A 12,862-nucleotide genomic window follows, 5' to 3' on the forward strand; every position below is an offset into this window, starting at 1 on the left:
CATAGGGAACCATTGATTTTGAATGGAGGCAGAAAAAACGCTGCTAAAAGCAACGTGGCCAAATGTGCAATAACGCAAATGGAAAAAGCTACTGAAAGCACGTTTAACAGCTGCTTTTTCCGGGCGTCAGAACTAGCTTTGCAGGACGTTTTTTCCAACGTCCCGTGTACATGGAGCCTTAGAGCCCGTCACTGTGTGTATGTGAGAAACCTAGGTGACACATACACACGGTCAACAATCCTGTCAGTCAGTGCCTCACAAAATACATACTGTAAAAAAATGCAGCAAAGTTAGTTTTCAAAAATAATGAGATTATTATTTTTTATCAACAACCACAAAATTAATAAAGAGAAAAAAACAGCATAATTTAAACCTGCAAACTTGGATTTGGTAGGCATATGGACTGGCGCATGTTTAAACAATTATATCAAACAGGTACTAATGAGCAATGCTAATGAAAAAATATCATGCAAGTTTAAATACAATTGTTAAATCAAACAGAATCTTATGTGTAGGAGGAATGAAACTGGGTGAGGGAAAGCAATGCTCTACAAACAAGTTTAGGTCACTGAAGATTGTTCAATGCATAAAATCTTGCAAAGATTGAGAACAGGAACAAAGCCTTACTGCATCAACAAGATCTTCTAAGAGCAGATTTTTTAGGGAGAATATGTGTTTTCAGATGTGCTGTCCAACCTCTTCTGCAGAAGCCCAAAGGCTATGCTGAGAGTTACAATTGCAGTGGTTGACCAAGGAACCATTAAAAGAGATAAAAGACACATCATACTGATTTCCCTTTGCTATCAAATGATGTACAGTGGCACCACCAGCTCAGACTTGACAATAACCAGTGGGACCCTGGTATCTATACTCTGGAGAAATCTAGTCAGAAATATTCTTCATGAAAGACTTGCGGCTAAAAAAAAAACCCCAAAAAACATACCTCTGATATGGAAACAAGGCAAAGTAACTATGCATGAAAATACCAGGACTGGAGTGCAGAAAAATGGCAGCAGGTTTTCTGGACTGAAATTGGCTGTAAGAGAGGGCAGTTTGTTTACTGAATGCCTGCAGAGCATACAAGGATGAGTAAACCTGGTGGTTGAGTTACTAAAACTAGAGAGTGTTTAACCACTTGCCGACTGCCTAACGTAGATCTACGTCGGCAGTCAGCCCCTCACAGGCAAAGCAAAGTAGGTCTACGTCGCTAGCCTGTGAGGCTCTGGGGAGCGAGCGCGCGCCGCCGGAGGCGCGCTCCAGCTCGCTCATGGACCCCCTCGCGCGTGTGCTCATGATCGTCCATTAGAGCGGGAGAAAGGCAGACGGCTAATGTAAACACAGCCGCCTGTCATTCTCCCCTGTGTAAGAATGAAGATCACACGGTTCTACTATGTAGGACCGTTGATCTCTGTTCTTACACAAGTAGCCACATCCAGACACGTCCCTAGGGACACACTTAACCCCTCCCTCTCAAATAAAGTTAACCCCTTCCCTCCCAGTGTCATTTTTACAGTAACAGTGCATATGTATAGCACTGATTACTGTAGTAATGTCACTGGTAACCCCAAAAGCGTAAAAAATGTCAGTCAAGGGTCCGATCTGTCCGCCGCAATGTCGTAGTCCCGCAAAAAAAAAATCGCAGATACCCGCCATTACTCGTTAAAAAAAAAAAACAACAAAAATTACAAAAATCTTTCCCTTAGTTAGTAAACGCAATAACTTTTGCGCAAACCAATCAAAATACGCTTTTTGCAATTTTTTTTACCAAACATATGTAGCATAAAACAAATTGGCCTAAAATGTTAAAAAATTTAGATTTTTACATTTTTTTGGGGGGAATTTCATATAAAAAAATGTGAAAAATATTGTTATTTTTGCAAAATTGATGCTCTTTTTTGTTTATAGCGCATGATCAAAAAATCGTGCAGGTGATCAAATACCACCAAAAGAAAGCTCTGTTTATGGGAAAAAAAAGAACGTGAAATTCGTTTAGGTACAGCGTCACACGGCCGCGCAATTGTCCGTTAAAACAACGCAGTGCCGAATAGCAAAATAGGCCCTGGTCAGGAAGGGAGTAAAATCTTCCGGGGCTTAAGTGGTTAATTAAGCTTTGACCAAAAAAACCTGGAAGCTGATTGGTTTCAATGTAGAGCTTCATTAGATTTAGCACTCTCCAGTTTTTGTAAATCAACCAGAGTTGGGCGTATGGTCTGCATCAAAGGTTTCCCCAATGGTGAAAAGTTCTGGCAGATAATTATCCACTATGCAATAGCATCAGGGAGGCATAAGATTGGTTCCAAATTCATTCTTCAGCAGGAAAATTACCCCAAACATCCAGCAAAAGTCAAAAAGAAGCATATTTAGTGAAAAGAAGACAAAGGGGTCCTGGAAGAGATTTTATTGTCCTCACAGAGTCCCAATCTAAACATCCTTAAGTCTTCCTGGGATAATGAGGTGAGAGAAGCAACTAGAACAGTCTAAAGCCTCAGAGTGAAAGCATGAGAATACCAAATATTGATTTAATTTAGATGTGTGTATGTGTTAAATAAATATATAATGTATATACACCTGTATAAAAAATGTATACATGCATTAACTTAAATAATTATGTTTTTCCTTTCTTTTGTATAGGTAGGTATAGTAGAGACCACGGGTGGTGTTGCTGGCAAGAAATCTGACAACCTCTGTGGTGTGCACTAGCCAGGTCTGTAATAGAAGGTAAAATTATCATGGATATTGCCACGCCTAATGGGATCCAAGAGGAAAAGCAGGCTCAACTGCCTATTCTGTTGTATGAACATGCTCCTCCTCCCTTTGATGTGGTCCTCACATCATCAAACATCAGATCTATCATAATCCTGAACACCACCAGAAGATATAGAGTAAGATGCCTCATCTGAAGTAGAACTTGTTATGGCATCTAATAGCATTTCAAAGCATTGTCACCACTCCTGACACACATATAAAGGGAAGAGCTTGTAAGGGCCATACTGTGAAAAAAAAGGTTGATTGCAGGGATTATAATTGATATGCAGCTGCAATTTACGTGTAGCCTTCTTCCAAAAACACCAAAAGGAGGTCAGAAGACTGTTGATGTCCAAAGAGCCTTTTGGTACTGTAATGTAAATTATCACATCACACAAATGTCAATCTGACAACAAGTGGAAAATGTGAACTGGAAGTCTATAAGAAAGGGGTAAAACTGCAGATGCGAGTTGGGCAGGAGAGGAGACCTGAACCCAGGCTGTGTCTCATATTGTGCTGCAATGAAGGATACATGGAATCAACCATGTTGCTGCATAATCTGAGGATTATAGTGACTCATGTCTATGTGAAGGAAAGTTTGAGGGGTACCAACTGCCTCTACTTGCAAACCAAAGCCTTCATTGCATGATGTATAACCACTGTTACTATTATCTGTGGCATTATTACATCATTTAGTGTTTGGTTTATGATTTTTCTGTTTTGTTGAGTGCATTTAAATTATTATAATTATATGCCTTTTATTCTGTGGTTTGCAATTATTTGCAAAATATATATGATATGATATATGATTTATTTTTTGTTTACATGCCTTCACATTATAATCTGCAGCTGACAGTATATTTTGATTAAAACTTAACTCCCGACCACTACCCCCAATAAAGTTTACTCACCCACCCCCCTCTAGCTAAGCTCCCAAATATATTTAAAAAAAAAAAGGCCCCATTTTTTTTAACTGATTCTGGGATCATGTGAAAATTTGGGTCTCAAGTCCTTTTTCTTCTGGACTGCAGAGTGAGAGGATTCTTGTTCAGGTTCCCACATCACTTTCTTTTGTTGTAGACACTTTCCATTGGCTGTTCAATGAAGGGGTTCTCGCATGGTCATGAAAACTCCTGTGACATCATGATGAGGGGTGGAAACAAGACCAGATTACATTGATGTACCACAGGTCTTTACTACTGGAAGAGACACTGGTGAGTACAACAGAATAATATATGTAGAAAATAATAGCATTTAAACTCTTCGTGATTCGAAAACGGCTCATGAGCCACGATGCTTATCATTTCAGTTGAATGGAAAAGTAAGGAATATTGTTTACTATTATCATCAGTATTAGTAAACAAACCCAACTGTGTAATCAATATAAATATCTTACTGACCTGCAAATTACTCTTTACTTCACCACTGCTAATCCCCAACATTTTCTGACAGGCACCAGAATTGCAGAAACAGCCTGTGCGAAAATGGATATTATATAAACTTGCCATCTTGTCAACCTGCAAACACAAAGAGAGATACTAAAATATTGAAAAAATATTGAAAAAAAAAAAATCAATCAATCATCGGGCAAAAATGAATTAATATATTTTACTAGTTCTAACAGTCACATAAACAGTACCATAATCATTATTGTTAAAACTATAACCAAATAAAAATCATTCCCCTAAAACGATAAACGTAGGCTGAGATAGCTTTCCATCTTGTTGATCAAGTGCTAGTTACTCATGCACCCTTAAAAACTGTCATTACCCTAAACCAGTGATGGCGAACCTTGGCACCCCAGATGTTTTGGAACTACATTTCTCATGATGCTTAACTACACTGCAGAGTGCATTAGCATCATGGGAAATATAGTTCCAAAACATCTGGGGTGCCAATGTTTGCCATCACTGCCCTAAACCTTCTAAACGCCTATTAAAAATATAATGGATGCACCTAAAGAACCTGTTTGAGTTGCCAAATTTTTTTTTTCTGAAAACCTGGGGACCCCCAAAATTTAAGGCCTTCAGTTTCTAAAGTTGAAACTTTAACCTGTTCCCTTGTTACCAATCCTTATATCTTTCTTGAAAAAAATTGCCATATACAGAAACTAAAAAAACTGTTTTTACAGTAAGCCACATAGGGGTCAAATGCTTTACTACTTGTTATTAGATTATCTGTAGCATGAACATACTCTGCTTTCTGCACATTATTATCAAGAGCTGTTTTATTTAGGCACCTTATCAAGTTTTAGCTTCTTGGCATACAGATGATTAGAACAAAATTTCTTTAATCATATATATAAAAAGAGTTTAACGTTAATCATTCTCTGAAAGAAATATGTAATTAGCACAAAAAAGGTTACACAAGTAATTTCTAATTTAAATCACTTACCTAATTCTCACAGATAAAATCTAGTGACTTCAGTTTCATAGTATTAAAGCAGGCACCAAATGATATCTACTAGTCAAACATATGTGTACAATATTATGTACGAGTAGGGTATCTAGACATTTTAATCTTCTCTAATTATATATTCTATAGACATTTTATTTGTGAAGCAACTACACCCTTTACATGTCACTGTTGCATCAAATTTACTGATACCAGTGGCGGATAATCCCCCCCCACCAAAAACAAATGGTATGTAGGAATATTGCGGTATGTGCAGCTTACCATGCCAAGCTGTGGGCATAGTCAAATTGTGTCAATAGTGGGAGAGGCTTAAAGGGGCATATGCTTTAATGACTGTGCCACAAGCGGGTGTGTAACAGACACGTACAAACCTCAGCACACTTATTTTAATAAAAGTAAACTGCTCCATTACGTCTTTTTCTACACACATCAAACCATAACGAAGAATGTAATGTACTGAAATGTAAAAGGCAATGAGAGGTATTTATCACAGCTGGATCACCCAGAATCTGGAGCAACTGTACATGGAAACCAATCAGTCAATCTTTAAAAATGAAAGCTATAACCCCGCTGAAAGCCGCTTCATTCTGCGTCTGCATCTGCCTTCGAGCTGGGCGCAGGCAGCTCATACAAGTGGATGCAGACACAGTGCAGTGCACAGACACAGTCGCATGTCAAAATTTGAAATGTGGGCAGGAGCAGGTGTACAGAACGAAACACAGGGACCAGGCAGGCTTTCCCTCAGTCCAGGCTTTATGTCAAGGCTCTTTCTCCATGAATCCAGCAGGACTTCCAGGCACCCCCTCTACCAGCCTAGAGCTTCTAGACACTTCCTCTCCTATTCCAGGACCTACACGCAACCACTCTCCTAGTCCAGGGACTCTGTTCCAAACCCCCTTTCTCATAGTTCAGGGCCTCCATGCTCCTCCTCTCCTAGTCCATTAACTCTGCTTCACACATCCATTTTCCAAATCCAGCCCCCCCCCCCCCCAGCACAGCCACCTCTCTTATTACAGGGACTTGCACACCTCTCTTTCCTTGTCCTAGGAGCCCATATGAGTGGATGCAGACACAGTGACCTCATGGACACAGTCGCATGCCGAAATTTGACATGTGGGCAAGATAATGTGCACGGATCAAAACACAGGGCCCATGCAGGTTTTCTTTCAGTCCATACTTTAGGTCCAGACTCTTTCTCCCTGAATTCAGCAGGACCACCAGGCACCCCCTCTCCCAGCCCAGAGCCTCCAGACCCCCCTCTCCTAGTCCAGGAACCATGCTCCACACACCTGCTCTCCTAGTTCACGGCCTCCATGTTCCCCCTTTCCTAGTCCAGGGACTCTGCTTAACAATCCCTTCTCCTAGTCCAGGGCCTCCACATCCCCCCCTCTTCTAGTCCAAAAACTCTACTCCACACACCCACTTCCCAGACCAGGGCCTCCTCTACACAGCCCCTTTCCCTATTCCAGAAACTCAGCACTAAACACCCTCCTCTAATAGTCCAGGGACTATGCTCTACACCCTATTCTCCTAGTCCTCCACGTCTAGTTCAGAAACTCGGCTTCACATGCACTCCCCTAGTAAAGGCCTCCCCTGCACAGCCCCCTCCAATAGTCCAGGAACCCTGTTCCACAGCTTCCTCTCCTATTTTAGCCACTTCACTACACACTGCTCACTCCTAGTCCAGGGATTCTGCTTTGCACATCCCCCTCTTTTCTAGGGAATCTGCTCTATACCCTCACACACACAGCACAGCACGCTCCTAGCTTAGAGCCTCCTCCAAACACCCCCTCTCCTAGTCCAGGGATCCACCACACAACTCCCCCCACTATCCTAGTCCAGGTATACCTTTCACAACCCCCCTAGACACTACTCCAGGAATTCTTTACACAACCCCCCTACTCTCCTAGTCCAGGGATTCTCCATACAACCCCCCCCCCCCTTCCCATTCTCTGAGTCCAGGTAGTCTCTGCATAATTCCACCCTCTCCTATTACAGGAACTCTCCACACAACTTCCCCCGCACTCTCCTAGTCCAGGCATTCTCCACATAATTCCCCCCACCTCTCTCTCCTAGTCCAAGGATTCTCTGCACAACTCCCTTAACCCCCCATCCCTCGCTCTCATGCTCCAGGGATTCTCCATACAATGCCCCCTCCTAGTTCAGAATTTCTCCACACAACTCCCACCCACCAGTCCAGGGATTCTCCACACAACTTCCCCTTCCTGCTCCAGGGATTCTTCCTAGCCAAGGAATTCTCTATACAACTTTCCTTTACTAGTCCATGTATTCTCCACATAACCCCCCCCTTCCCCCTCTCCTAATCCAGGGTTTTTCCACACAACTTCCCCCCCCCCCCCACACACACACACACACACACACATACTTTCCCAGTCCAGGGATTCTCCACACAACTTTACCCCAATCTAGGATTTCGCAACACAACTCCCCCTCTTCTAGTGCAGGGATTCTCTATACAACTCCCTACCTTCCTAGTCCAGGAAATATTCACACACCTCCCCCACCCCCAGTCCAGGGCTTTCAGGAAGGCTTTCCTCTGTAAGATGAATGTGCAGTGTTGAAAACCTTTCCTGCCTTACTTCTGTCAGGCAAGGTGTCAGTGCATAGCAGCATGATGCTGTGTGGGTGTGGCTTATGCAGGAGGGTGAAGTTGCACCAGTGCTGAATTGCTCCTCTCTCTGCCCGCTGCACTGGCAGTGTTCTGCTGTGCCTGTTTAGCCAAGATCTATAGAGGGAAAGTGACTTCACGTCACCCCTCCTGCCTGCCACCCACAGAAACATTTTCCTCCTGAGCAACACTGCATTGGAATCTGCTAGATTACCCAGACAGTCTGCCCCTGTGACTGTAGTCTAGTGTAGTTCAGCCTCCACATGCACTAGCGAAACTTACATTTGAGTTGGCTGTGGCACCCTGAGTATTGTGGTAATCGGTGTAGGCTGACCTAGATACACCACTGCCTGACACTACAACAATGGATGCTAGTTTTGACAATTCATCAGCTGACAGGGAGCAGACCAACAACACCTCTTTTTAGAAGCTGAATATTTTTTTAAGCAACACTTTCATCATGTCTCAGTAATCCCTTTTATACCCAGGAGTTTCTTCCGTGCCTTTTGTGGCAGAAAATAAACTGGAGAAAAAAAGCTATTTAAAAAAGCAATTTACAGTCCTGTTTATGAATATATCTTCTTTGAGAATAACACCAAAACCACATTGGATGTGACGAATTCCTGCCTACTAAATTGGTGCTTCCACGCCTCAGGGTTCATTTACTAAAGAAAATAGGCTGTTCACTTTGCAAGGACATTTTCCCTTACTTCACACAAAACATGATTGGGTAGTCTTTACAAAGTTAAACTTTTGCCTCAGACATTAATCTAAAGAAAAATTCCCTGGCAAGGTGGACTGCTTTTTTGCCTTTAGTAAATCAACCCCCTGATGTCAAAAGCATTTACATTGTCATACCACATTCCAATAGCATTGACTGTGTATGAAAGTCCCTGAACAAATATGGTTTAGAACAATTCTGCCACTAGGAAAAACAAACTGCAACAGCAAAACCCTGCAAAAAAGTTCCTGCACTACATATTCCTTGAGCGCCCCCCTGAACCATACCAGGCCACATTCCCTCAACACAGGGGGGTGGGTGCTTTGGGGCAAAGGGGGCTCATTCCCACTCCTGCACTCCTGATCTCTGCACTCTCTATGTAGTACATTCCTGAAATCTACAGACCATACATAATGCACTCCTGAACTCTGCACTCTGTAAGAGCGCACTCCAGAACTCTGCACTCTGTATGCAGTGCACTACTGAACCCTGTGCTCTCTGCATAGTGCACTCTTGAACCCTGCACTCTGTATGTAGTACACTCCTGGCCCTTTTAGGTCCTCCTACTGTTAGTGCAATTTGCTGTGGCACTCTAACCCTCTCACCCCCCCCCCCTCCTCCACCTTGAAGAAGTGGTTGAGTTTCTGCATTTATAGTATTATTTGAGAAAATAATCTAGCAAACAACTATACAGATATAGTAAGCTATAGTAAGATGTGCAGGTGTTGGCTTACTCATTTAATGCTGACTGACAAGTTTTTTTTTTTCTACTCCTGGCTTCCTAAACCTACAGTAATAACACCAATGGATTCTGACTGATTTCAGGAAAAGGGATACAAATAGACTGGTGAGAGATAAGCATATGACGTATTAATGAGTAACTCCACTTTTGTTGAGTAAAAAACATTCCCCTCTGGATGATTTATGTACATTGCAAGGATTTTAACAAACTTTGTGACAGATTCCTACCTTTTGTCTGTATCCATGTGCTAAGTGAATGGGAGTGATTTTATAATTATCAATCAGCTGTTGCCCTTGTAGGGTTCTTATGAGGAAAGGGGCAGGGTCTAAATCCCTTTAGACTTGATTTGCCTTTGGGAGTATCTCACCAAAAATGTATTTTTTTGTTGCAGAGGATGCCCAAAATTCAACTTGCATCTAAGTGCATTCTGGGAAATTCAGTAAGTCATTCATACAAGCAGGAAATTGCATTTCTGGGGGTATTCCATACAGCATCTGCGTACAGAACTACTCCTGCCATACTGCATTGTATTTTACAGAAAACTACAGTGCTGCAGTTTGTAAAGGAAAGGACATTTTTCATAACATTCAATTTTAATATGACTTGTGTAACAATTGTATGTGCTATATTATTTTGTTTTTAAAATGAGTTTTCTCCCATGAAAGTGTAGTTGGCCTTTAAACACAGATTAATTTATAATCCCACTCTCTCTCTCTCTCTCTCTCTCACATACACACAGTGCCTTGAAAGTACTCATACCCCTTGATATTTTCCACATTTTGTCATGTTACAACCAAAAACGTAAATGTATTTTATTGGGATTTTATGTGATAGACCAACACAAAATGGCACATCAATAGCACATGACGTCTTCATTGACAAAACGCACGTAAGGTGGAACGCACGCTGCATATGTCACGGGTGCCTTAGTGGAACGCAAGCCGGTATTCACCGCTCTCCACTCACGGGCACCATTTCGGGTGGCGTTTTTTTCGTTTTTTTATGTATTGTACACCTACCAACCTTATTAAAATAGTTTTTATGATAATACACTATCTGGAGCTTTTTTTACCCTGTATACCCTGACCGGACCCTGAGGATCGAGGCTATCCAGGAGAGGGGATCCTGAGTATTGTGGTACTACAAAGCCCAGCAGTGTCTACTCTGGCCCTGGTGGCCATAAAGCGATTACAGGTCTTAATACCATAAGGTATATAAGACCCACATCATCTGGTGAGTGTGTTCTCCTATTATCCCCCATGGTGACACCAAAAGTACCAGCATTGGATCATTGGAGGATTCAACACAAAAGAGCACCTGCACTTTTTCCTTTTATTGGCACTCAAGATTTACCTGCATTTTCACTTGACTCACTTATGAACTTTTATTTATGGACTTTTTCTACTTGCACATTTGCACCTGAGTCACTTATTAATTTATGAATTTTATTGAATACATATATACTTATTTGCTTTGATACAAACAATTTTTACCTGATTGATTAAATCACTTTCTATTTAGCACCTTCCTAACCATTAATACTGCACATATTTTATCCAATATTATAATATTTATTCCTTACAATGTTATTGTGATATCTACCTCAAATTTTAAGATTCTTTGCCATTTATCACTTATTGTGTTTTATGTATATTGATTCATCCTCACACATTATTTGATTAAGGTATTAGCACCAAGCACTTTATAGAGGTTTGATTTGTCATTTTAAGTCTACCAATTTTAAACCCTTGGTACTGACAAGCTATTGTCCAGCTTTGGTTTATTTAAAGCAAGCGCTATAGCTGTCCCCAATTTATTGTGGCCTTACTTTCACTATATTCTTACTCATTTGCCTTCAGAACTGAATATGCAGAATGGCATCATGCAGTGGCCTTGAGTGGTCTGCTCCCTGGTTCCAAAACGTATGTGGTAGTGTTTATTATCACCAATAGCCACTATCCAAGAATATGCTTACTAACCTTTAAACAAATATATACAGGATAAACTGATTCATTGTTTAGCATCTACAAACTCTACATGTACACCAAAAACAGCAAACTTAATTTATCCAACATCAGATTTATATCCACATTCAGGAGTCAAAAATCTTGGTTTGTGACAAAAAGCAACAAGAATACCATTCTACACTGTTTCTGAAATTCATTTGTTTGAGGGACAAAAACATATTAAAGTATAAAACCTATTTTCAAAGACTTGTCAAGATGAAGATGTATTTAACAAGCTTGTCATAAAAGTAAAACAAATGGGAAGTGACACAGCAAAGAATTGCCAGTGCCTCGTCTTGTCAAGAAAAAACAACATCCAGAATTTACCATTATATTCTGCACAGTAATATCACAGTGATCCTGTTCTCATCTGGTTATGAAATCAGAGCTATGAATTTTAAAAGAAAGTTTTGGAAATTGCAAAAAAAATAAATATCTTGAGATGTATTGTTTGCCACAGATGAGTTTTAGTAAACACTACATTTCAGTACATAATGACACTCTTTCATTTCTCAAAAATGTCCTATAATTTTGGCCAATGTTTATTAGTAAAGTAACTGCAATTAAAAACAAAAGAATATAATTCAATATATTGTTTCTTTATGAACATTATACCCTATTACAATGCTATGGATAAGTGTATTGAATATGTACTAAAGCTCATATAAGAATATCCATTGAAGTAACAGTTTAAACATTTATCAAACCCAGTTCCAGTGACCAAAAATGTTTAATTATAAACTATATTTAAAAACAAAATAGATAAAGTGATCCACTTTAATAAGATCTTATGATAAATATGCATTGCTGTAAAAGAAAAATGTCTGATGAAGTGTTAGGGATATGAGATGTATTCAAACGCACGTAAATATCTAATGAATACAATATAATTAAACTAAAGTAATACGTTTATAATGTATTAGAAGTGAAAATGGGATATCATGCTAATTTTTGGTAACTTAATGAAAATTGCAGCTGACAACGCTTGAAAATAAAGCTCAGCTTTCTCCATGCAAGATTTATCCACTTGTCAGGTTTTCTAGTTTTAATTGTTTTGCATCTCTGAAAGCTGTCTTTGTTAATTCATTAAACATATGCAACACTCACATTGGGTTTGTCAAACAAAAGTATTTTTTTTGCCATAACAAATTTTCACTACTTAAAGCATCCGGACAAATTTTTTCACATTACAGTTTATTTTCCTTTGTAGTAAAGAGTAAAGCCGCTGCTCAAGGGGAGCTTGCCGTGAACAATCCTTCACACCTCTTACTGCTATCCCAGATTGTCAAATTGTACAGGTAGATAAATTCATGGAACTTTGTCGGCTGCACTCTGAAGAATATAATTTGCTTTATTGTTGTAATGACATCTTCAATGATAATAGCAAGGCACTCTGTTTGCTCAGGAAAAAGCCCACTCTCCTTCAGCCCACAAAGTGTCTTGCTTTTGCCATTGAAGATGTCATTACAACAATAAAGCGGATGATTTTTTTGAGAGTGCAGCCATCCAAGTTTCCTGTATTTATCTACTTTCTTTTCCTCGTCTAAGTCATTCCTTAAAGATACATTGTATGGAGAATATATTTTACATCTAAAAATAACATT

At 40.1% G+C, this 12,862-nt stretch overlaps 1 protein-coding gene across 1 annotated transcript in view; it reads right to left on the minus strand.

The window, feature by feature from the left end:
* Positions 1 to 12,862, minus strand: part of MOCOS (molybdenum cofactor sulfurase) — a gene marked incomplete at its 5' end in the record, with an annotated part of 544,533 nt that overhangs the window by 126,952 nt on the left and 404,719 nt on the right. Inside the window, one exon of the mRNA XM_082258939.1 lies at positions 4,146 to 4,262. Within this exon, the coding sequence (XP_082115065.1) occupies positions 4,146 to 4,262 (117 nt within the window). The remainder of the gene's footprint in view (positions 1 to 4,145; positions 4,263 to 12,862) is intronic.

The sequence above is a fragment of the Pelophylax lessonae genome (genome assembly GCF_965119305.1).
Source record: "Pelophylax lessonae genome assembly, chromosome: 5".
Taxonomy (NCBI): domain Eukaryota; kingdom Metazoa; phylum Chordata; class Amphibia; order Anura; family Ranidae; genus Pelophylax; species Pelophylax lessonae.